The sequence below is a fragment of the Callithrix jacchus genome, chromosome 5 (assembly GCF_049354715.1).
Source record: "Callithrix jacchus isolate 240 chromosome 5, calJac240_pri, whole genome shotgun sequence".
Lineage (NCBI taxonomy): Eukaryota > Metazoa > Chordata > Mammalia > Primates > Cebidae > Callithrix > Callithrix jacchus.
Genome location: NC_133506.1, coordinates 72,786,902 through 72,812,572, shown reverse-complemented (window position 1 = coordinate 72,812,572; position 25,671 = coordinate 72,786,902). Strand labels below are relative to the sequence as shown.

Sequence of the window (25,671 nt, the reverse complement as noted above, 5' to 3'; positions counted from 1 at the left end):
GAGGATGCTGGTGGGTGGTAGCGGCAGCGTGATCTCCGAAGCCCACAGTACACTCATCCATAAAGTAGGAAACACTACACCCTCCAGTGCTGTTAGTAGTGCTTTCTACTTTATGGGTGACTGCACTGTCTGTCTGTCGGTCGGTGTGTACTCTTCAGGCCACCTGGGCCTCCTGACTCCTGCTCCAAGAGCCCCCCCAGCCCTCCTTGTGGCTTTCTAAGACACCCCCACCCTGCCAGGGCCCCCCCACCAGGGCCCGCCCTGGGCCTTGTGGGCGGTGACTCAGCATGGCGCCAGACTTGCCTCCTCTACCTCCCTCCCCCACTTCCTCTTTGGTTCCCTATTCTCTTCCCCTTGAAGGCTCCACCCCATCCCCCCAGTGTTAGGGACACTCAGGTAGAGATCAGGACCTCTGGAGGCCTCACGTCCAGCTCTTCAGCCCCCTGGCTGGCCACTCCCAGCCACGCTACCAACCCTCCAGTGTCCAAATGAGGCAGCCACAACTGCCCTGCCAAGGTCTTGGTCTCCAGCCTCCCCACCATCCTGAGGTCCTGACTGTCCAAAGCCTTGGTCCCCACCCTCCACCCTTCCCATCAGCCCAAGGTCCTGACCCCCAGGGCCTAGGTCCCCCACCTCCCCAACAACCCAAGGTCTTGAACACCCCAGGGCCTCAAATCCCAGCCTCCTCACCAACCCAGGTCCTGCCCACTCCCACCCCCCAGCCAGGGCCTCAGTTCTGGCCTCCACAACAGCCCAAGGTCCTGACTCCCCAGGCCTCAGTCCCTGGACTCCCCACCAGCCCCAAAGTCCTGACCCCCCCCTCAGGGTCTTGATTCCCGGCCTCCTCACCAGCCCAAAGTCCTGACCCCCTGGGGTCTTGATTCCTGGCCTCCTCACCAGCCCCAAAGTCCTGATCTTCTCACTGCCTTGATGCTCCCCTGGCAGGAGCCCAAGGCTATCCTGACAAAAATGGCGGCCATGTTGGGCGGAGGAAGAGTTTGGCGCCCCTTGAGACACCGGTCCCACTTCCCAGACTCTGCCCACCCTCTGCCGTCCCCACCCTAGTCTCCAGCCCTCTTCCTTGGACACCTCTTTCCCCACTGGGGTCCAGGAGCCATTTTACCTTCCTTGACTAGAGAGAGTTTAGAGGCACTTTGCCTGAGCTTCCCGCATGAGCCTCGCACCCAAGCTCCTTGCCAACCCCCATGCATCTCCACCCAGAACAGCAGCCCAAGCCCCTTGAGACCCCAAGTCCAGGAGCCCCAGTTGGGGCAGCAGTGAGGGTCGGACCCTTACCTGAGGCTGCAGGGTGGAGGAGAGTGCCCCGGTGCTCCAGGCTCCGAAGTGGGGTTCCCTTCAGGGAGGGCAGGGCTTATAACCCCGAGGCAAGGCGAGACCACGTGGGCCAGAGCTCAGGGCGCCCAACGGTCCAGAGCCCGCCCCGCCCCCGCCCGCAGGGGATGAACGCCCTCCCTCCCTTCCTCCCTCCCTGGGGAGGACAGACTGACAGGAAACAGAGGGGGGTGGGCCCAAGGGAGGGCTGGGGACCCTCTCTCACGCCCTGGGCAGGTGGCTTCCGGCCCCAGCTGCCCTTCCCCCCAATGTACCAGCTCCAAGGGATGACTCAAAAGCCTGGGACTGACTCAGGGCATTGGGGTGACCCCAGAAGGCCAGGGTTCCCCAACAGGGTGTTTGGTGAGTGCCTAAAACAGGGAGTCCAGAATTCCAGCACAAGAAAAGCGCCTTCCCTCTGAGCCCCACTGGTGCTGATCCCAGCCCAGAAAACTCCCTTCCCTTCCCTTCCCAGCACTCAGGCCAAGCCCTGGCTCTTCGGTGTTTCAGGGCCAGCACACTCTCCACGGAGGAAGTTGTCCTCAGCACCCCACAGAGCCACCCCTCCTCCAGCCTCAGCCTGCAGGGCACACTCAGGCTCAGTGGGCCTGCTGGCACTAGGCTAGGTGTTCATGTTCTCCTCAGGGCCTGTGGGGACAGGACGGCAGGGCAGAATTGCCGTGAGGACCAGGTCCTAAGGCAGGGCACAGGTGCTATGGGGAGAGAAGGGGACTTGGAGTGGAGGGAAAGAGGCTCGAGGGAAGGTTCTGGCGGCCACCGGATGTGGGCATGGGGCCCACCCACCTGCATGCCACCCCCGCTTTCCCCATGGGGAAGGCAGGAAGCTGCCCGGCCCAGGGCCCCTGGCTGGGTGAGGGGAGCAGGGTGTGGGGCTAGGCAGGGGGCAGGGTGGGCTGAGCCCAGCCCACGCTTCTTCCCCAGAGCACTTCCAAGCCTCTCCCTGGGCCTAGCTCTGGAAGCAAGAGAATGGGTTTGGGGAGGTAGGAGTGATAGAGAGAAAACCTCCCAGTGACTCCTTCCCATAAGGCTCTTCTCTGCGTCCTCCATTTAGGCCCATATAGACCTCAGGGAACTGTCAGATTCAGGGCCTAGAAGAGGATTGGTATGGGGGCAGTAGGGCAGGAGATGGCCCCACGTCCTTCCCCTCAGGAATGGAATCCTTCAACCTGGAAAGTTGCCCCATTCCCAGGCCCCTAAAATGGGACAGAGAAAGGGGGAACAGGGCCTTTCATCTGCTTGAGTCTAAAGAGAAAGTGGTGAGGAGGGCTGCCATGTAGGGCCAGCTGGCCAGAAATGGAGTGATACTCCTTTAAGAGACCACCGCGGCCACCGACCTGGGTGGAGGGGAAGTGGCTGCCCCGGGCGATAAGAGGATAAGAATATCGAAGTGGTGCAGTAACCTGGGTTCCTGGACCCCCATTCTTCAGGGCTCCTCCCCTGACAGCATCTCACCCCTACTCCTGGTTAGGGTATCTCCACCGCCCTCACTTCAGAGGCCTCGTGTCCCAACAAAAGAGAGTCACAGAATGGGAGCCAGGGTGAGTCAGAGCTGAGGGTCCAAGGGGCACATGTTGCTCCAGTCTCCAGTCCAGTCCTCTCCTGCCCTAAGAAGGGCAAGGTGCCCCTGATGCCTACCGCCCTGTGACAACAGAGGCTGATTTCCTCTTACCCGACCTCAATGCCCAAAGACCACCAACCATTTTTATTTCTATGTCTATTTTCTTTTTTTGAGAAGCGAGCTTGGGGTCCAGCTTCTCTGTTGACAGAGCTACTGGGGTCAGGGGGTTTCTGGAGAGGCTGAACCCTTCGCTGGTTCCCATCCTGAGGCTGGGGCCGAAGAAGGAGGGAACAAGGAGAGGTTCGGGTCCCTGCACCGGGACTTTTCCCCAGCCCAGCGATGACTCCCAGCTCTGCTGGGCCTCAAAACAGAAATAAGACAGGGCCAGAGACAAAATCAAGGACAGGGGAAGGGTCGGAGTCTAAAATAACAACACAGAGGGCTGGGTGAGGTGGCTTACACCTGTAATCGTACACTTTGGGAGGCCGAGGAGGACGGATCACCTGAGGCTAAGAGTTTGAGACCAACCTGGCCAACATGGCGAAACACCATCTCTACTAAAAATACAAATAAATTAGCTGAGCATAGTGGCACATGCCTGTAATCCCAGCTACTCAGGAGGCTGAGGGAGAAGAACTGCTTGAACCTGTGAGGCAGAGGTTGCAGTGGGCCGGGATCACAACACTGCACTCCAGCTTGGGCGACAGACACATTCCATCTCAAAAAAAAAAAAGAATACAGAGACAATAAGAAAGTTTGTGATAATGGCTAGGATACATGGAATGGGCCGTACACCTGTGAGTGGAACAAGGCTGCTGGACTGGAGCCTGATGGAGGCTGCCGTCACCCAGATGTGTGGCCTGTGTGCCCGAGGGAAGTGCAGCCAATGCCTGCATGGAAACGCACATGCACACACATAGCTGCCCAGAGAGCCCCAAACATTCAGACACAGACACACTGTCATCAACACAGCCTGCAGGCCTGCACACACACCTAGAGCAAGGCCTAACAACACTGCTGGACACACCTGCCTCCTCCCCAAAAGACACAGGGAGGCTCACCAGGGATTCTGGGGCTAGTGCTTGGCAGGGGGATTGGAAGGAGTTGGGAGTGGATTCAAAACACAGGCACCTCTGTGAGAGTGGCCTGGTTCCCGCTCCTGCCCCAAAGTCACCTGTGGCCTGAGTTCTCCAGGATGAGGCCAACCAAACCGTTGACGTCTTTGTGGAAGAGAGAGTAGTTCAAGTTGATACTTCAAACTCTGCCTCGTTGGTGACTGGTCCAGGTTCAAGCAGGCTGTCACTGGGCAGCCTCATCTCACCTGAATTCACTGTCAGATGTCCCCTACGGCCCTCTCCGGTTCTGACATTCAGATTCCTGCTCAGAGGAAGCAGGGGCAGGGGCAGCAGGATCAAGGTGGCAACAGCCCTTCACCAGGATAGAGGATTCTGGGCTTGGGATCCTGGAGAGCTCCAGTCACAGTCCCTCACTCCCACCCTCACCTTACCAACCTCAGGAACAGCTATCTCTGTGTGCCAAGTTGAGGTGGTGGGTAGGCAAAGGTAAGCCATGGAGAGGAGAAAAGGACACAGGACCCGTCCTTGGGCACTCCCAGCCTGATAGGCAGTGTGTAAGAGCGTGTGTGTGTCAGTGTAAGTGACAAAAGCAAGGACAGAGCTTCGGGTCTGATGGGGACACTTAGCTCCTACTTCCAGTGAGCACTGAATCTGAGGGTGAAGGAGACACATCTGTATCTTACAGAATAACAGCAACAGGCACAAGGCCGTCCCAGATGAGGGCTGTCAGGGCCCAGGGGGCTGGGATGTTGGATGCTAGAGTGGCAACCTCAGAGTCCCATCAGAGAAGGCTTCCTGGAGAACATGAGTGCAGGTGGAGAGCAGTTTAGAAGGAAAGACTGGGCAAGGAGGAGCAACAGGGAGAAAATGGTCTTTTGAAGGCCTAACACCTGTAAGGAAAGCAGGCCCAGAGGTGGTAGAAATATAACATGAGCTCACTGTCCGCATATGAATGTAGAAAAGAAAACCAACCCTTCCCTGCCATCTGCATGGGCCTGGGGCCCTCACTCACAGGCAAGCAAGCAGGCAGGCCGAGATGGCAGCCCAGATAACCTGCCTTGTGAAGAGACAACAAGAGAGAAGCCACAGACCTAACCACTCACAAACAGGAAGTCCAGAAGGCGGAGCAGGCCCACCCTCCAGTGAGCTACGGTTGGGGACAGGCCTGGCCACGAAGGAGGGAAACTGAGCCCCTAGCATTGCAAAATGGGGCTAAAGCCAACTGGAGTCAATAGTCCCAAATGTTGAGACCCTTTCCCCATCTCCCTGGAGGGTCAACCAAGGGAAGCAGATGCCAAGAGAGGGAAGTGACTTAAGAACCTGAGATAGCCCATGTACCCTACAGAGGTCATCTCAGTACCTAGGAAGATTTTCTGCCTCATCTCAGAGACTTGGGAGCACAAGGAGTGCTGAAGGGCCTCCAGGCAAGGAGGGCAGGCAAGCTGGCTGCCCCTCAGCCCCTGCCTGCTCGGCCCAGACTCCTCTAGGTTTAACTTCACACTCTCCTGCTCTACTGTCTGGCAAGGGGCAGCTCCAGTGCACGGTGGCCCACCCAGTAGGAGGTCACTTTGCACTGGGGCAGGGTTCCGGCTCAGCTCTGCTGGGATCATAAGATCCAATGACCTTTTTTTTTTTTTTTTTTTTTTTTTGAGATGGAGTCTTGCTCTCTTGCCTGGCTGGAATGCAATGGCACAATCTCAGTCACTGCAACCTCCGCCTCCCAAGTTCAAGTGATTCTCCTGCCTCAGCCTTCGGAGAAGCTGGGACTACAGGCACGTACAACCATGCCCAGCTATTTTGTGTATTTTTAGTAGAGACAGGATTTCACCATGTTGGCAAGGATGGTCTCGATCTCCTGACCTCAAGATCTGCCCACCTCGGCCTTCCAAAGTACTGGGATTACAGGCGTGGGCCACCGCACCCAGCAATCCAAGGACTTTTAAGCAGCAAGGTTAGGCAGCAACTGGTCCCGAGTCAGGAAACAGAGCTGCAAGTCCAGAGAGAGGCAGAAGGCAGCCTGAGGTCACACAACAAGGTAGGGCCAAGTTCAGGATTTTTTCCACAACATTCGGGAAAAGGCAGGATGGGCTGGGTGGAAAAGGGGTGTGTGTGTGAGGAAGAAGGCCACCCTGACCACTGCTGAGGGAGTGGCTGTGAAACCAGAAGCTTTCTCCTTTGGGATCTCCTAGGGACACAAGTGGAGAAATGAGAGAAAGCGCCCTCTGGACTCTCCACACACAGGTGCTGACTTAACTTGCATAGCTGCACCTGCTCCAGTTCCAACTGCTGCAAATAAACTGTGTGTGTGTGTGTGGTGGGGGCGGGGAGAAGGTCCAAGAGCTGGTTTTCTGCCTGGAACCCACTATGATCCCTCATCAGCTCAACTCCCTGTCCCAACATCAGGACCACCAAGCAGAGGATAAAACTCTGTGTCAAGAGACTAGGGATCTAGTCCTCACCCCATGATGATTTATGGTACGATTCTGGGCCAGTCACTGAATATGCCCCAGCCTGTTTCTTCATCTATAAAAATGAGAAGGGAGTTGACCGGAGGACCAGTTTGTGCTCTAGGAAGTCCCCAGGAGCACAGGAGCACAGGGACCTCGCAGGAGGAAGCAGCAGTCAGTATCTGTGTTCCAAATCCTGCCCAACCCCTCCCCCACCCCCACCCCCACCCCCACCCTCAGGCAGCCATGGAATCTTCCCAGCTGGGTCCAGGGCACACCTTCCAAAATGCAGAGAAGGTGGGGGGGGGGCGCTAGGAAGGGCTCTAGCACCATCCTCCGCTTGTCTGGAAACAAGGGGCAAAGGGCTATTTCCTCCTGGCAGCCTCCTGCCCCCAGTGGGATTCCTCACATCCCAGGCCCAGCTGGAAAAGGTGTCTGGAGGTGGAAAGAGATTGCTCAGTGCAGACGGCCCCATGAACCAGCCTGGATTCATCCTGTTCACCTCCACGTTCTGCACACAGGGCTGGGGGAAGGGAGGCAGCCCAGGCAGCTAGAGAACTTGATAAAACACACTAAATATGAATCTCGCTTGATCGGCATGCTGACCCAGTGAGGTAAGTGATGTTATCCCCCCATCTCAGAGATGAGGAACCGGAAACTCAGAGAGGTTAAGTTTCACCTTCCTGAAAACCGGGCATCCGTTTCTGTTCCCCCGAGGGAGCTCAATTCAGAGCCCCCAAAGGAACAGGTCTTCTGTGAGGGCCTGTTCTCCCCTCAACACCCCACTGGAAAAAGCAGTGGGAGCGACCCAGGACAGACCCTCTGCCCGCTTGTGGGTGGGGAAGCAGAGGGGCCTAACTGGGTAGCCAGGTGGTCCACAGTCTCTCCTGAAGCAGATGGCCTCCCCAGCCCTTTCCTTCAGAACTTATTAAGCAGTCAGATGGGGGAGGGTTGGCCCCCAAGGCCAGGGGCCCAGCAGCAGCAGCGGCAGCAGCAGCAGCTCACAGCACTAGAGCCGTTAAAAAGTGACTCAACCAGAAAGTGCGTTTTGAAGCGACGCCCGCCAGGGCCCCAGAGCCCCAGAACCAAACCTCAAAAAGACGAAGTGAGAGAGACAGGCCTGCGGGGGCTGGGCCAGGGGTGGAGACCCAGCCTGGAGCCCGCCTGGCCAAATAAGGGCAAATGCACTAGGGCGGACCAATGGGGCACCAGCAGCTGCGTCATGGGGCTGCAGCTCTGGGGAGGGGGAGGTGAGAAGCTTGGGGCATAATGGTGGCAGGCGTCAGGGGCCCCAGGCCCTCCTCAAGGGGTCCCACAGTGGGTGAGCACAGGAAGCATGGAAGCCCTGACCCCCAAGGAGGCTTTGTTACTAAGGTCAGTGTACCTGCAACTCCAGAGTCTCACCTGCAGGCTGGGGCTCAAGGGAGAAAAAGGAAAACCAGGAGGACCCCCATGCTCTGCCCCAGTTACAGCCCATTGATCCCCATCTGCCAGGCAGAACTGAAGGGAGGCCATAGGGACAGCAGCGTTGTGCAAGGGGAAAAGGCTTCCACAGGTCACTGACTGTGGCAAGAGATGTAATGGAAACTCAGTGTTCTCATCTGTAAAAGGGGAATAATATTGCCTCGTGGGATGTCACTGAGGGTCAAATGCAGTAATAGAGGCCCATTTTGAACCTGGAAATTGTCATATGGATGTAATAGATCATTAGTGTAGAGACACAAGGCCAAAGGCTGTTTTCAGATTCTGTTTCCATTTGCTGGAAAAGATCCCTTTGCAAGGACACCATGTGGTTCTCAACTTTGGCCCCTGGTATCTAGAACAAGGTAGGGGGAGGTGCAGAGGCCTGAGGGATTCCTGAATCTAAGCTTAGTCCCCCTTACTGCAAAAGCAGAAAAGACTAATGCCTGCTGCCTTCAGCTGATTCCCCAGGGACATACCCCAGTTCATTTCTCCTGCATCTCCTCACCTTCCTGAGACTCCAGATCATGCTCCACCCCTCCTCCTGAGACCCCGCCCTCCATCTTCAGTCTCTGGGGTGCAGGGCAGAGGAAGTGAGTCTGTTCAGCTGACCAGAGAAAGTGCTGCAGCTAACTGCACAGAGTGGCTGACTGCTGGCTTGTCCAGCGCCTGTGATCACTCCCTTGCCTCAGGCTTCCCCAGCCCCAGTTGGGACCACTGGCCCAGGAGGAAAGCTGGGCTCTGGCTGCCACTTGCTTCCTCTCAGGAGTTCTTCTCCCTCCTAAGCACGGATTTGCATTTCCCCCTCTGCCTTCTGCTACTCAAGCCCCCAGGGATGAGGTGACAGTTAAACTCCCATTTCTGGCTAGTGGCACCAGAGCACTCACTTCCTTCCAGGTATTTTCCGGGATGGGGGAAGGGGCTGAAAGGGTGGTAGTTGCTGGGTTTGGAGAAGGGATGAGGGATCCATTTTGGAGAGAAGCTGAGGTCCCCCTATCCTACTGTCTGAAGCTGCTCCTTCCCTTTCCTAATGCTTACTTCATAGCACAAGAGCTCAGTTTGCAGGAAGGAGAGTGCATTGACCGGAAGCAGCACATAGGAGCTTTCAAAATGGACCAGCCAGCTCCCTGACTTCTTAGAGGCCCAGGCCATAGATAGACCCCCAAGGAAAGTTCCTTGGACTTCAAGTTCCCTATCCAGGACACCATAATGTCTACCCTCTTCCAGGAAGGCAGAGGGTTGGGATCAGGTTGGGGTGGGGGGGTGCCAAGCATAGAGGGGAAACGTTTCCCATCCTATTTCTCAGAAGATCTGGTATCCTGGTACCAGTAGCAAGGCAGAGTGTTCTGTGCACTCAGCTCCCACTTCCTGGGATCTTATGGCAGAGAAACAGTATCTTTAAACAAGAAGCACTGAGCTAGGTAGTGTAGGACATGCACAGTAGCAGTGACCCGCTCCTGAAGGCAAGCTGACCAGTCTCTGGGGCTCAGTCCTCTCTCCTGTAAACTGAGGGGCTGGCCTAAGTCATGATGCCCCCAGTCCTAAAGTTCTGTGGTCTACCTTCCCTCTTCTATAGCCTCAGCACTCTGCATCTTGCTTCCCACTAGTGAAGGCCTCGAAATCCCAAGACTGAGGCAGGCAGCCATGTGCTCTTCTACCCAGTCTCAGCCTTACTGGCGCACCCTATGGCAATTTTTACCAAGTGAGGCTGTCCGTTCTCCTAGCTCAAACAAGACTGGAAGGAGGAGAACCACACATGAGCAACAGAAGTGACAGCTGACACGTTGATATGAATCCAGGAGGTAGAAAAAGAGTCAGTCCCAGAACCATTTCACTACGATACAGAAATGGAGGTTTGCAACAAGGCTTTGAGCCAAGTCAGGTTAAAGCACATTGAGAATCTTGTATCCAAATAGCAAGGAAGTATAACACATTTTTAAAAATTTAAGCTGGGTGTGGTGGCACATGCCTGTAGTCCCAGCTACCTGGGAGGCTGAGTCCGGAGAATCTCTTGAGCCCAGGAATTCAAGACCAGCCTCGGCAACACAGTGAGACCCTGTCTAAAAAAAGAACCACCAAAAAAACAAAACAAAACAAAACTTAATCTTATTAAAAAACAAGAACATAAAGATTATAATTAGGCTGGGCTCGGTGGCTCACACCTCAATTCCCAGCACGTTGGGAGGCAGAGGCGGGTGGATCACGAAGTCAGGAGTTCAAGACTAGCCTGGCCAAGACGGTGGCAGGAGTCTGTAATCCCAGCTACTCAGGAGGCTAAAGCAGAAAGAATTGCTTAAACCCGGGAGGTGGAGGTTGCAGTGAGCCAAGATTGCACCACTGCACTCTATCCTGGGTGACAGAGCAAGACTCTGTCTTAAAAAACAGAAAAAAATTAAACTTAAAAAAACCCTTGGCCAGGCACAGTGGCTCAAGCATATAATCCCAGCACTTTAGGAGGCTGAGGCCAAAGGAATGCTTGAGGCCAGGAATTTGAAACCCTGTCTCTACAAAAAACACAAAACCCCCAAATTAGCTGGGGGGAGTAGCGCACACCTGTATTCTTAAGATACTCTGGGGACTGAAGTGAGAGGATTGATTGAGCCCAGGAGTTTGAGGCTGCAGTGAGCTATGATCATGCCACTGCACTCCTGCCTGGACAACAGAACAAGACCCTGTCTTAAAAAAAAAAAAAAAAGCCCTGGTGTGTAAAGGAAAATGTTTCTGTTTTGATTCAGTTTTGATATATTTCTGTATGATAGACGTGGTGGAACACCTATTACCCAACAACACTTGAAGGATGAAATTCTTGTCACATCTATCTAGAACTTACCTAGAGATAGACAACCTTGGATAATGACAATTCCTTAGTTTATAACTCTCAAATTGCTTTTGCCTAAATTATTGTATCTGATTTTTTTTGAGACAGGGTCTTGCTGTTGCCCAGACTAGAATGCAGTGGCACAATCAGGACTCACTGCATCCTTGACCTCCTAGGCTCAAGTGATCCTCCTGCCTCAGCCTCCCAGGTAGCTGGGACTACAGGTGTGTGCTACCACACCCAGCCAATTTTTAATTTTTTTTTTTAGTAGAGACAGGGTCTTGCCATGTTGCCCAGGCTGATCTTCAGCCTCCCAAAGTGCTGGGATTACAGGTGTGAGCCACAGCACCCAGCACCTTTGTCAAGAGTAAAATGCTATTTACAGGAAAGACTTTACTGATACTAAACATGAACCAGACTTCCAGACAAAGTTACCAGTCTGGTTTTTGTTTTTTTTTTTGAGACAGAATTTCACTCTTGTTGCCCAGGCTGGAGTGCAATGGTGTGATCTTAGCTCACTGCAACCTCCGCCTCCAAGGGGTTCAAGTGATTCTCCAAGTAGCTGGGATTACAGGCACCCACCACCATGCCCAGCTAATTTTGTATTTTTTTTTTTTTTTTAAGCACAGATGGGGTTTCAACATGTTGGTCAGGCTAGTCTCCACTTCTGACCTCAGGTGATCCACCCACCTTGGCCTCCCAAAGTGCTGGGATTACAGGCGTGAGCCACCGCGCCTGGCTATTAGTCTATTTTTAAACATGAACTACCTGCTTCTTTGATAGAGACCAGATGTCAGGGAGGATCAAGTAGTAGCAGGCTGTGGACAGGCTGGGAATAACAAGGCAGGAGCCACACCAAGAGCAAAGCCTCAGTTCCCAACCCTGGTCAAACTGCTCCCCTCCAAGATCAGAGCATCCAGACCCTTGCTCTATCAGCTACCAGTCCTTTCTAGGGCTGGAGGCTGCATTATCAGTGCACTGCCACTGAGCTCCTCAGTGTTCTGGGAGACCTAACTCCACAGCATGTGGTGAGGAGGGAGCAGAGAATGAGGCACGGGCAGCAAGGGGAAGGCAGCCTGGCTACTATTCCTAGTCTCTATCTGACTCGTGTCTGTCCTTGTTGAGCTAGGGAGGAGGCTTGCTTTTTCTGACGGAGAGAAGCCCAACTACTGAGCAAGACAAGGAGAGATCTTAAGACACTGCAGACTCAGAACTTCGACAGTCAGAATGGGACTGAAACTCTGACAGACACAATGGGTCAATGGACAGGACATAGCTCTCATGGCCATCCTCATGGCCATGGAACACAAGGCAGGGGTACCAGTACTGCCCACTCCCAGGGAGCTCTGAACCAAGTCCTTGGGCTAGTTTCTTTGGGCTCCCAGTAGGGGATGGAACTCCAGTACCTTTCTGCCTGTCCAGGTTGCTGAGTGGTACCACCTGCATGTTCAAGTACCAGAGAAAGCAAAAAAGCCAATTCAGCAGCAGCTCCTGGGCAGAGCCCACTTGGCACAGTCTGTAGAATCCAGGAAGGAAAACAGGCCACCCTTCCCCCAGAAGCATCAATGCCTATGCTGTCTTTTGCTTCCTGTGACACTGTCAGTTAGGGCCCAGTTCAGTGTGGGGCTGAGGCAGCCCGAGTGTGGTTATTTGTGCAAGCTGCTCTTGCCTCCCCTCCCCACAACTGTTTCCATTCTCGCCAAGCAGCCACGTCCGGGTCAGACACCCAGGACAGCAGCTGGGACTTTCCAAGGGACTTTTTGAGAAGCTAGTGAAAGTTGGGTGTTGGCTGCACAGCCTAGGCACTCCTGCCAAAACCCACTTCTTTGCTGCAGGATGTAAGTTCTAGCCTGGCAGGGTTGCTTTCAAGTTGAAACTGAACAGAAATCACCACCCAGGGAGCTTTTTCAGTTTGCTGGGCTGGGGAAATCCTTGAGAAACTGAGTTTGGAGTTGGGGTTATCCAACCATTCCCTCAGAGCTTGAAGGCACCAGAGAAAATGGTTTTGGTTTGAAGAGCCCGGCCAGTCCCAGTTTCCCTCCCATAGGCCTATGTGAAGACAAAGAAGGGGAACAGACAAAATAATCAGAGTCAGGTCAGCACTCTCCTCCTTCCCACACACTCTAGGCCACAGGTAACAAGCAAAATCAACTCAAGAGCAACACCAGGTGGCTGAGACACAAAGCCCTGGCACAGGCAGCTCTGCTCACTCACGGCTCACCCTGCAGTTGTGGTTCTCGGCATTTCCCCTGCAGTCTTGGCAGATCGTGCACATATTCTATGTATTGAAAAACAGCCCAAAAAGGAGAACAAAAGGATTTCACCTAATACTTACATAATTTTCACATAGCTTTGTTTCTACAATCACGACAATCCTGAGGTAAACAGGCAGGGTGTAATCATTCTCTTTTTACAGAGGGAGAACACGGAACTCAGGGAAATAAAAATAGTGACACTAACAGGACTTCTGTGGAAATTTAAGTAAGTAAGTTTTTTTATCCTAAAACAAGTAACTCACCTTGGCCCAAAAAATGGGTATTACCCAAGGTCCCTCACTTGGCTGGAGGAGTAAAGGACTACCTCCTAGAGGGGCACCAACAAGGCAGACTAGGACCCCACAGTCACCCAAAGCCCAAGGGCCTCCAGTTAGAAAAATGTAAAATGTGAGTACATGAGACTAGCCTAAGGTATAGGAAGAGCAGTAAAGAGAAGAAAACAGATGAGCAGTGGGGGGAAAAGAATTACTAAACATGAAGCCTCAGGCTTTCTTCAAGGAATATTGCTGTGCCAGGTCTCAAAGGCAGGAGGATACAGGCACGAGACACCAGGGCCACCAAGCTGATGGGGTTACCGAGCCTCTGGACAGCACCTTCTGATAGGAAGCAAGGAAGCACACTAGAAAGGCTGCAATCCTGGAGGCTGAAACAGCCACGTGGGAGTAGAAGGGCCTCTGCTGCTCTGGGAAGGTTCTTACAGGGCAAATAAGCTCTTACTGTGCCTAACAGAATGGAAGAGGGAGGCAAGGCAGCTGTCATGTCCTTAAGAACTTTCTAGAGGTTCATATTTATTGATATTTAACCTACAGTCCTCAGCATGGGCAAGGCACAGACCTGGGCCATGGGAAGGAAAATCAGCATCCTACTCTCTCCTCAAGTCCATCTGTTAATCCACCAACCCAAATCCCTCCCTCCCCCACCTGTTGTCCAAGGAAGAAAAAATAATAAAATGATGTGTTGCTTCCTCAACAGTCGGCTGAGTCTGAACTGGAGAGCAGGAAGTATTTGAAGTTCTGCCCATCTAGTTCCGGAACAAAAAATAAGCAGAGGCAGGAGGTGGAGTGAAGACGCCGGCAGCCCTGCATCTTGCTAGGTCTTTATAGCTGTGTCTCTGGATTTGTAGGCCACTCCTCGACTTTTCAGCTCCCGCACGATTCCTGCAGCAGGAAAATAAACAGCTCTGTGAATGAAGATTCAGAAGGATAAGATAGGCCACTTAGCTGCCACCCTGAGGGGGTACTATCAGCAAACTGAAGTTCCTAGACTACTTATCAATAGTCCTGCTTGGCCAGGCATGATGGCTCATACCTGTGATCTCAGCATTTTGGGAGGTCAAGGTGGGAGGATCACTTGAGGCCAGGAGTTCAAGACCAGACTGGGCTACAGAGCAAGGCACCATCTCTACAAAATTTTTTTAAAAATTAGTTGGGCATAGTGGCTGGCACCTGTAGTCCCAGCTATTTGGGAGGCTGAGGCGGAAGGATCCCTTGAGTCCATGAGTTCAAGGCTGCGGTGAGCTACGATCACGACACTATACTTCAGCCTGGGTGACAGAGCAAGACCCTGCCTCAAAAAAAAATAAATAAAAAAGTCCTGCTTAGTTGGCTTGTTACCAGTGAAGACCTGGGCAAGTGTTTGGTAAGAATGAGAAGAAAAAGAGGGATACATGTAGTCATCAAAAGCAAAGGCCAGGGACCTGTAGTCCCAGCTACTCAGAGGTGGGAGGAGCCCATGAACCCAGGAGTTAAGAGTCCACCCTGGGCAACACAATGAAATCCTGTCTCTAAAAAAATTAAAACCTGAAACAGCAAAAATTCTGGAGCCACAATGCCTGGATTCCAATCCTGCCTCCTCATTTACCAGCTGGGTGACCTCCAGGAAGTGATTTAACCTCTCTGTGCCTGGTTCTCCCATCTGTAAAATGCTGAGCCTCACAGAGTTGTAAGAATTGGCATTCATTCAAATAAAAAACTTCCACAGATCTTTACAGTAAAGGAACATAGGCTGTTATCATTATTACCTTGGGGCAGGCGACCAGTGACTGACACTGCATATACACCTGGCTTAAAGTTACCTGAGAGAGAAGAAAAAAAGATAATGAGATTACAGGGAAGTGAGTTAAACGAAGACCAAATGGAAGCTTAAGCTAAACATTAAAGACGTGATGCAACTCCAAGAGAAGCGCTCTTCCTTCTTTTGGCTACAAGTGTGAAGTGACAAGGCACAGGACACTGCTTCCTTGTCTTTCCTACAACCTGATCTTCCCCACCCTGAGGTCGCTCACCAACGCTGATTTCAGACTCCCTAATGGACCTGAGGAACAGTAACACTACAACTAAGCCAGAAGGAAAGGGCGACACTTACTGACTCGCTGCCACTTGGAGACCCAGCTGTCCTCTGGACTCATCATCGCAATGATTCTAGGGCAGGAAAAGAAAGGGAGAGTCAGCCTAAGCCTCCCCTGAGCCTGAGCTCAGTTCTGGGAGACGAATCCAGGAAAAAAGCCAGGTATTGAGTCTCCACTGGAAAGCAGGGAAAACTGCTTTCTGATGCTGGAATGAGGCTGACTCAAAGCTAGGACTGACAAAAGTTCTTCGTTCTCATGTCCTTGGCCTGCCAGCCACTGGTCCGTTTCCATCCCCAAAAGATTATCTCACTCGGCTCATGATTAGCCTACAGATTCCCTAGAAAATGAGACAGTTTTAGCACTAGAGGGCTAATACTACTGGTTACAACTACACAACTACAAGGGGTCTAGGGCCTAGTGCAAAGAGAAGGGTGACAAACAATGGATCCTCCTACCAGAAATGAGTTCAACTTGGCCAAGCTCTTCCTCTAATGACCTATACATATGGGGACCTTTCTCAGAACCTCATCAGTAAGCTGAGACTCAAAGGTTGAGGTAATACATGAAAAACACCTAGCACAAAGACAAGCACAGAGTAGGTGCTAAATAAGCATTAGCTCTCCTCATTATCCTAATAGTCCTTCCCTGGTGGCTCTGATTCCAGAGGAATGGTAAGGCTCTTCAAGGGCTAGAAGATGCTGATTGAGCAAGATGGATAAGCATTTTTGTCATTCAATGCATTCAATCAAACGATTACTGATTGCCTATTGTATTGCGTCTAAGCACTGACATTTGATGACTGCCTCCTCAATATGCCTACCTTCAGTTCTCTCAGTAACAATCTTGGATTCTTATTTGAGAAGATTCCCTTCCCATCCAAATCCTACATTCTCAGGCATGCACTTTAAATGGAAGGGACCCTACCTCCAGAGGTGACAAGCAGAACACTAGCCCCTAACCCTGCAGACTGATCTGAGATAGTCATGTACGCAGGCCATCCTCCTGACTACAAGTATATTCTTCTCTGTCCTTCACAATCTATCTTTTTAGCCTTAGGGTCCCTATAGCCCAACCTTATGATTTAACCTAAACAGAATTCCCACCGTTCTCCAAACATATCCTGGTGTTCCCCATCTTATGCCTTTGCTCTAGTCACTCCCTTTATTTGGAATGTTCTCGCTCTCACCTCAACTTCCTAAAGAATCCCAAACTTCTTTCCTTAAGAGGAAAGTACTACCTCTTTCAATTTTGGCTGAGGTCAAATAGCCCTCCTTTAATCTTTAATTTACCCACTCTTTAAGAGTGCACTAGAATATACAAATAATTCCTACAACTCAACAACAACAAAAAACAACTGAAGTCAAAAATGAGCAAAGGCTGTGAATAGGCATTTCTCCAAAGTTATACAAATGGCTATAACCACATGAGAAGAGGCTCAACATCACCATTCACTGGCAAAATGTGACACCAGAGTCACACCAATTAGGATAGCTATTACTAATAAATAAAAAGTGCTGGTGAGGATAGGGAGAAATTAGAACCTTTGGACACTGTTGGTGGGAATAGAAAATGATGCAGTTGCTAAACAGTAGGACAGTTCCTCAAAAAGCGAAACACTGAATTATCATATGATCTAGCAATTTCACTTCTGGATATACAGGTGATCTCCGACTTACCATAATTCAACTGAAGATTTTTCAAATTTATGATGGTGCCAAAGTGACATGCATTCAATAGAAATCATTTTCAAATTTTAAATTTTGTTCTTTTCTAGGCTAGCAATTCAGTACAATATTCCGTCATGATGCTGCACAGCAGCAGTGAGCCATAGCTTCTGGTCAGCCACAGTAACATAAGTGTTCTGAGCACGTTTGAAGTAGGCTAAGCTATGTTCTGTAGGTTAGGTGTGGTAAATGCACTTCTGGCTTATATTTTCAAGTTATGATGGGCTTATTAGGTTGTAACTCACCCTAAGTTGAGGAGCATCTGTACTGAAAATAAGGAAAAGCAGGAACTTGAACACATACTTGTATACCAATGTTCACAGCAGTATTATTCACAAATAGCCAAAAGGGAGAAGCAACCCAAAATATCATTGAATACCATGAATGGGCAACAGAACATGGTATATACACATACAAAGGAATATTATTCAGCTCAAAAAAGGAGGGAAATTCTGTTGCATGCCACAATATGAATGAACCTTGAAGATATTATGCAAAGTGAAAGCAGCTACAAAATGCTACTAAATGAACCCACAGACATCTAAGGAAAAGGTATCTAAGGTGGTCAAATTCATAGAGACAAAGCATGGTGGTTGTCAGTAACAGGAGGGAGGAAAGAATGAGGAGCTAGTGTTTAATGGGGACAGATGAAAAAGTTCTGGAGATGGACAGAAGTGATGGCTGCACAACAATGGGTACGCACTAATGCCACTGAATTGTGTATTTTAAAATGGTGCCGGGCGTGGAGGCTCACACCTGTAATCCCAGCACTTTGGGAGGCTGATGTGGGCAGATCACCTGAGGTGAGGAGTTCGAGACCAGCCTGGTCAACATGGTGAAAACCCATCTCTACTAGAAAGTACAAAAATAAGCTCAGCGTGGGGGCGGGTAAACCTGTAATCCCAGCTACTCAGGAGGCTGAGGCAGAGAATTGCTTGAACCCGGGGGGCAGAGGTTGCAGTGAGCTGAGACCATGCCACTGCACTCCAGCGTGGGCAACAAGAGTGAGACTCTGTCTCAAAAAAAAAAAAAAAAGGCCAAGCACGGTGGCTCACGCCTGTAATCCCAGCACTTTAGGAGGATAAGGCGGGTGGATCATGAGGTCCGGAGTTCAAGACCAGCCTAGCCAAGATGGTAAAACTCTGTCTCTATTAAAAATTTAAAAATTAGCCAGATGTGGTGGCAGGCACCTGTAATCCCAGCTACTCAGGAGGCTGAGGTAGAGAACTGCTTGAATCTGGGAGGCGGAGGTTGCAATGAGTGGAGACTATGCCACTGCACTCCAGCCTGGGCAATACAGTGAGACTCCATCTCAAAAAAATAATATAATAAAAATAAATACATAAATAAAATAAAATGGCTAAAATGGTAAACTTTTTGTTTATCTAAGCACAATTAAAAAAAAAAAACAACCTCAACATGCAAAACTTCAGTGTCTCTCTTACTAGTAATTGTCTCATTGCGTAACTCTTGACATCTCTCATAGCAACTACTTTACCCATAGATCAGAGTCCCTTCATTCAATTGTTAGCGCTGATTGGTACTGTGCTAACAAATGAACAAAGGGACCTAAGTATTTGAGTATGCATATGCATGTGTAGGAAGTAAAGGCTCTAAGCCAACATCTCTTTTGCCCAGTTTATTATTCCTCCCTTAAGGAAATCAAAGAAGGAATGGTGTTGGCCCATCTTGAAAGAACTTTATCAAGAACTGGGTTTAAGCCCAGTTTGTGTAAAACTCTTAATTGGCCTACAGGCCAAAAGAAGTTTAATATTACCTCCTTAACCCCTAAAGACTACTGTCTTGTGGCTCCAACGTTAGGGAAGAAGTGAGACCTGACTACTTAAGTTTCTCTCCTTTCTTCTTCTCCCCACTGTACAATCTTTGTAAAGTGTAAGAGGCCAAGGTAAACTATTCCTATAGGGCCTCTTAGGGATATCTAAAAAGCAACAGCTTTTGGCTGGGCATGGTGGCTCATGCCTGTAATCCCAGCACTTTGGGAGGCCAAGGTGAGCAGATCACCTGAGGTCAGGAGTTCAAGACCAGCTGGCCAACATGGTGAAACCCAGTCTCTACTAAAAAAATACAAAAATTAGCTGGGCATGGTGGCGAGCGCCTGTAATCCCAGCTACTCGGGAGCCTGAGGTAGGAGAATCGCTTGAACCTGGGAGGTGGAGGTTGCAGTGAGCCAAGATTGCACCATTGCCCTCCAGCCTGAGCAACAATAGTGAAACTTCATCTCAAGAAAAGAATTTAAAAAAAGGCAACAGCTTTTGGGCAATGATCTACCGTTACTGTACCTCCCACTTCCCTTCATTTTCAAGAAAAATTTTTCATGCATTCAACAAACAGTAAGATTACATTCTTTCTTCTCAAGTTAAGTCTTTGAAATCTGGGGTACATTTTATACTTAAAAGCATGTCCTAATTTGGACTAGACACATTTCAAGTGCTCAGCAGCTACATGTGGCTAGTGGTTACTGTATTAGATGCACAGCACTAGTGTATCTCAAAATAACTGTTGAGGCTGGACGCAGTGGCTTACACCTATAATCCCAGCACTTTGGGAGGTTGAAGTGGGAGGATCGCTCAAGGCTGCGGTAAGCTATGAACATGCCGCTTCACTCCAGCCTCACCCATAGAGCGAAACCCTGTCTCAAATAAAAAGAAAAAACCCACAAAATAACCCTCCGAAACAAACAAAAAACCAACAGTTGGGACGAACTAGGATTAATACTTGCCGAGCATTTACTTCTCTGGGTAGGGTGGGGTAATGCCGAAGAAATTATGGAATCTGAAGCGGCTTACCCATCAAAGGAAGAGCTGGTGCAGTCGTATACCATCTCCCGGTTACCCTTCATTTGTAGATATGCATCACAATTGTCACAACCATCATATTCAAACTGGTCTATAGTCTGGGAGTGAAGAAAAATTAAGGAAAAGAAGAGATAAGCATAAACAAGACCAAAAGAAAAAGTAGCTTTCTCAATACTTCAACCTGCTCAATTTCTTGTTTCCCTATGTTGACTATGTCTCCTCAGGTTCCCCACCTACTGCTCCCGAAGCTCCATTCCTAAGTCCCACCCTCCCACTCCTTCCTCTCTTGTTCCCAATTCCGTCTTATCTATTCCTTTCTCTAGTCTCCTCAGGGTCAGGCACCCTTTCCAACTACTCACTCAGCTGCGGATCCCCATCCGCCTCTGACTTCCAGTGTCATTCGGCTCCAACCTAAGTCCACCGAACGTCTAAGTGCTGAGGATTCAAAGCAGCCTCAGCTGCAAGACCTGCCCGCGACCCAAGGAGGTAAACAATGGCCTCCTTTGGCTTCTCCTCCCGCTGCCACCCGGATCTTACTTTTCTCTTTACTGTCCTGGATCTTACTTTTCTCTTTACTGTCCCACAGCCCCGTTCCGCCCTCATTCCCCCATCTTGGTCCCCATGGACCCTACAACCAGGCTCCCGACTGACACCTTGACCAGTGAACACAGCAAACAGGCCCGCAGATGCCGCAGGTCCTTCGGCACGGTCTCCAGGGCCATCTTCTCCGATGGGAAGAGCAACCGAGATGAAGACTTCCACAGCCTACACACCCGCAGGAAGTAAACAGCTCGTTACCCAGAATGCCCGCCGCTTCCGGTGCTTAAACTTCCTCTTCCGGTGTGGGCGGGCGCCGGCTCCGCCCCTACCCCCGCCAGATGAGATGGTTTCTCCCACCGGCAAGCGGGGAGGCGGGGCGGCCGGCTGCCACCTGGGCCCTGGCGCGTCCTCACCACCTGGGCCCGCGGAGGGTGAGGCGGAGGCGGTGTAGGGTAGTCGGCGGGTCCCCGGGGGGCGGGGCGGGCGGCTGTGCCTGTGCGGGAGTGCGTCGGCCTGAGCCGCAGGGCCGCGATGCGGGCCGTTTGATCTGTGCTGCTGGCATGGGGCTCTCGTCTCGTTCCCCGAGGGTAACCCGAAGTGTTGTGTTGTTTGTTTGTTTGTTTTGGTCTTCTCATTTTAGAAGCATTGGGGCAGTGAATCCAGTGTCTCCCTCTGGATTATCTCTGCAGACCCAGGACAGATCCTAGGACAGCCCCACCCCTCCTTCCTAACTGCGAGAGCGCTGTAGGGTTTCCACTTGCCTCCCACAGGAATGTTGGCTGGGTAGCTACGGCGGAAAAAAATGCGTATTTATCTTTTAAAACTATATGTCTGTTTGCTCGTTTCGGCTGATAATTTATAGTTTGCGCAGTTCTTAGTACTTAGACCACGCTTCCTTTACTAAAGAATATTTGTAGATTAGTGTCCTTTTTTTCCCCTTTCATTTCACGTATAGGAAGCAAAATGCCTTGTTCTATGGGCACCAAACCACCACCACCCCTACCAAACCTTTCTTGGGGAAGCAGAAGGGGCACTTGTGCCGTGGTGAGGAAGCGACAGAGGCCCCTTCTGCCCCTGGAGACTTCAGGCCAACGGAGCACCAGCTCTCTTCGTCCTCCCAATAGCCCGAGTGCAGGCAAAACACAGTCATTTGTATTTATCTGAAAGGAGCTTTGGGATATAAATAGTTTCAGGCCCCGCTGCTCTGTCCTTCCAGGTCAGCCTCCTGATTGAAACTGAGCTGCTTCCGGGTAGGCTTACTTCTTATTGCTGGTCCCATGCTGTGTTCAGATGGGTTCTGTGACAGGTTTGGATGTTTTCTATCACTGCATAAAACTTTCCACTTTGGAACATGTTTTCTACTGTCTGCTATCTCACCTAAGTCCTGCAGCAACTATGAAGTAGGCCCATTTTATGGACTGAAAAAGTGAGGCACAGAGTATTGCCCAGGGTCACAAAGTCAAGTCACCGAAGCATAATGTGTGAAGTGAACAGTATAATAATATGACTGAATCACAGTGGGAATCTAGTTACGCTTTCTCTTTCCCTAATCTCACTAAGCCACACTTTTAGGGGCTTACAAACCATTTCTTATTGCCAAGCTCTCTACCCTATCCTTTGATAAATCGGAGCCTAGCCTCTGATAACAGAAATAATTTATTTCTCTTGATGTAGAAAGAGATGAAGTTGTTACCCTGAGTGACAGTCATGACAGAACAAAACCACAAGACCAGACCACATTTGTGGATAAATATATTAGCAAATAAATACATTTCTCAACGTAGTGCCTGATTCAAGCGTCTTTCTGTCTGGTTCAGATATAAATACCCATGTGGGTGCCTAGGTGCTAGTCTCCCCACTAACAGGGAAGAAGGTTCCCAGGTGGGGTCCTGTGCCCACTTTATCCCCACATTCACATTCCAAATGGGATAATGCCTGAGGGGCCAACAGTGGTCAGGCTGCCCTTGGGTGAATGTCACCCTGCGGAGGCCCCTCAGCCCTTGTCCACTCTGTGTAAGTGGCCTAGGCCAGACCTGTGCTCTAATCCACTCTCCTGTGGGTCCCTGGCCTGCATGGCTTATACTGGGGAGATGGGCTTCTGGGCCCTCCAAAACCTAAGGGTCACACTTTGCTTTTCCTTTGTTCTCCCCCATTCTCCATCCCTGCTCTGAGACAAAACGTCTCCCAGAGAACTCTGTTGTCCCTGCTCAGCTGTAATTCTGCCTTTTCTACCTTCATTCCATCCTCCCTCCCTCTGCCCAGATGAAGTCCAGCAGAAATTCTCTCCTTTCTGCCTGCTCTGGGACTCTGAGACAGGAAATCTTCAAAGAGGTATTTTTCCCTCTCCAGTATTCTTACTCTAAACTCTCAGAGGAGCTAAGGCTGCTGAAGCAAGAAGGGTTCTTCTGCAGTATGCCCCTCAGAGACAGAACTACACACTAGAATGGGAAAGCTTCAGAGACCCCTCCTTTTAGTTCTCAGGGCTTACCTATGCTCCTGGTCCTTTTGGCAAAAAAGGAATGATAGAGCCTGGGTTGCCCCTGATGTAGCAGCCTTACTGTGGAGGGGCCAAGGCTGGTGTGCAGAACTCACCCGAGGAGGGAGGTGATAAGGTGTCATGTGTTCTGCTGAACCCACTGGCTGGTATGAACATGAAACCTGGGGTGAAGGAGATCTAGTAGGGATCGGGGAAGGAGCAGCACCTTTGTAACACCTGGCTACCCATAGCTAGCTTTCTGCCCTCAAAAAACTCAGCCTTCAAGGGATCCAGCTCACACATGCCACAGGCAGGAGCTGGTTGCCTGGCTGGACACAGACTTGCTGCACTGCAGGTGTGTTCTGCCGACAAGGTCTGGAGCTGGGGCAGGAAATAGCACCCTCCTGCCCTCCACCATCACCAATCCTCTTCCAGTGCTTCTAGGAAGTATGGCAAAAAGACTGGTGTTTGCTATGGTCCTTTCTTCTCTCCGGAGCAGGACTCTGTGCCAGGCAGGGCCCAGACTCATCTGGAGCACACTCTTAGTTGGAGTTAGGCCTGAACATCTCACACAGCCTGTTCACACAGCTCCTCGAGTTCCTCCTCTGAGCCTGTATTTAGAGAGAGGAGAGAAAGGAGGTCACTGAGGGTCAGGCCAGGCTTCTGCTTCTCTCACACTCTCCTGAGTGTGGCTGGGAGGGGACCACAGGGAGGGAGGAGCAGAGACTGTCTGGAAAGGGTGGTTAGATTGAAAACCAGGGGAACATAGGGGAGAGAAAAACAAATCTAAGCAAATACATATAGCAACCAATGTGTTACTACTAATACTTACTATTAACTTATTCACCTAATAAACATTAAGCATTCGTTGTGAATTTAGTCTGCTACCATATGCCAAATAGAAGACCAAAAAGAATAAGCAGGGACCTGGTAATGTTTTTGGAGAGAAAGTATTAAAGTAAATGGCCATTACGCTAGTGAGACAGGACAGGAGTCACGAGAGATCCTTTAAGGAAGGAGAGAGACCAGGTCCAAGTGCAGCAATCAGGAAAGGTTTCCTGGAAGTGGGGATAAATGAGCTGATTCTGTAGGAATAGTTACGAATTCGGTTTATGGGAACAGGGAAGGTAGGAGAATATTCTGGGCTACAGAAGTGTTTACCCAGTTTGGCTAAAGCATTGCCTGGGGAAGGGATACAAGAGAGTAGAAAATAAGGTTGAGAAGGAAGATGGGGGCTGGCTGGTGTGGGAACCTTGGAGGCCAAAGCAGACTGGATTTGTCCTCTCTGTGGACAAAACAGAACATCTGAAGATTTCTGGACAGCTTATTGTAATGCAGATGACACTGGCAGCAATAGGGAGGGTAGGTGAGCAGGAAAGGTGTGGGACACACAACTCTATGGGACATATTAGATGAGCAACACTCAGCCTTCAAGGCCCTGTAAGAGGGAAGGGAAGAGCTAGGAGGCTCCTGTATCGATCTTTAGGCTATACCGAAGACACTGGCAGGGCCAGTACCAGACTTGAGGAGAACATGATAAAGCTAGCCAAGATACAGATACAGTTAACAGAACCTGGCACTGATTAGATGTGAAAGGCAAGGAAAAGAGAGGCACTGAAACTTGTTCTGAGTTTGAAAGAAAAGGGAGATAGTGGTCCGGCACTGGCAGCACTGAGAGTACAGACGATAGGGCCAGGATGGAATCACAAACACATAGCCAAAGCTTGCAGCACATGGCTCTCTCCCCATGGACCAGGATTCCCTGGATGGCAAGTTCCATGTCCTCAGAGCCTAACCTGGAACCTAGCACAAAGCAGGCCTATAGTCAGAAGGAAAAAAAGGAGGGAAGGAGAGAGGAAATGAATGAATGGATGACAGCAGCTCCAGGTCATACATGAAGAATTACTACACTGAGAAATATTTCAGGACCTTTGGGTCACCTCCTAGGGTAGAAGGGTTCTCCTAGTGATGGCTGTAGACAAAGAGCTGTGTCATCCATATAATGGGGCAAGATGGGAAAGAGTGGAAGGTGGAAAGTCCTGGATGGGGAAGAGGGGTATGTGGGCAAGTAAATACCATGTTAAAGTTGAGAACTTACTTGATCACCACTTGTGTTATAATATAGGGATGCACTGAATCCCCCAAAAATTGAGGTTGATCTTATTAATACTGGTGTATGGAAGGGGAGTCCTCTTTGTTCTTTTGCCACAGCGGGAGAGAGAAAACCTAAGGCCCCACAGGGCTGCTGGGAACCATCTGTGGTTTCTCTCTCTCATTCTCTTTTTTTCTCGTTACTCACATATCTCTTCTTGTATAGTCTAGTATTATGGTTATCTGTAATTATTTCTATGATAAGATCATGTTCTCCCCAAGGAACATTTCTTGGCCTTCTTTGTATTTAGAACTAATACTGAACTGTGAGCATTGGTAGAACGAAACCAGTTATTAAAATATAGAAACATTTAAGTTTGAGCTGCTGTCCCAGACCACTTCAAGTACCTTTTTTTATTTTTTTTGAGACGGAGTCTCGCTTTGTTGCCCAGGCTGGAATGCAGTGGTGCCACCTCGGCTCACTGCAACCTCTGCCTCCCAGCTTCATGTGATTCTCCTGCCTCAGCCTCCCAAGTAGCTGGGATTACAGGCACATGCCGCTATACCTGGCTAATTTTTGTATTTTTAGTAGAGACAGGGTTTCATCATGTTGGCCAGGCTGGTCTTGAACTCCCGGCCTCAAGGGATCCACCCATCTCAGCCTCCCACAGTGCTAGGATTACAGGCA

The 25,671-nt window shown here is 50.4% G+C and overlaps 2 protein-coding genes and 1 long non-coding RNA gene across 6 annotated transcripts in view; 1 reads left to right on the top strand and 2 right to left on the bottom strand.

Annotated features, from left to right (window-relative positions):
• Window positions 1–13,049: 13,049 nt before the first annotated feature.
• Window positions 13,050–20,664, bottom strand: SUPT4H1 (SPT4 homolog, DSIF elongation factor subunit). Its single transcript, XM_002763983.7, has 5 exons — window positions 20,530–20,664; window positions 19,868–19,974; window positions 15,354–15,409; window positions 15,010–15,063; window positions 13,050–14,146 (listed from the first exon to the last, which is right to left on the bottom strand). The coding sequence occupies exons 1-5, from the start codon at window positions 20,596–20,598 to the stop codon at window positions 14,079–14,081; spliced, it is 354 nt and encodes a 117-aa protein (XP_002764029.1). The 5' UTR covers window positions 20,599–20,664; the 3' UTR covers window positions 13,050–14,078.
• Window positions 20,665–20,752: 88 nt separating this feature from the next.
• Window positions 20,753–21,242, top strand: LOC103790885 (uncharacterized). Its single transcript, XR_001909718.4, has 2 exons — window positions 20,753–20,847; window positions 21,057–21,242. It is a non-coding gene; the product is annotated as an uncharacterized LOC103790885 (long non-coding RNA).
• Window positions 21,243–22,155: 913 nt separating this feature from the next.
• Window positions 22,156–25,671, bottom strand: part of RNF43 (ring finger protein 43) — a 63,793-nt gene continuing 60,277 nt past the window's right edge. For all 4 annotated transcript variants that reach the window (XM_035299714.3, XM_078372811.1, XM_078372812.1 and 1 more), the window contains one exon: window positions 22,156–23,503. In XM_035299714.3, coding sequence (XP_035155605.1) covers window positions 23,460–23,503 — 44 coding nt within the window. In that variant the 3' untranslated portion in view covers window positions 22,156–23,459. The remainder of the gene's footprint in view (window positions 23,504–25,671) is intronic.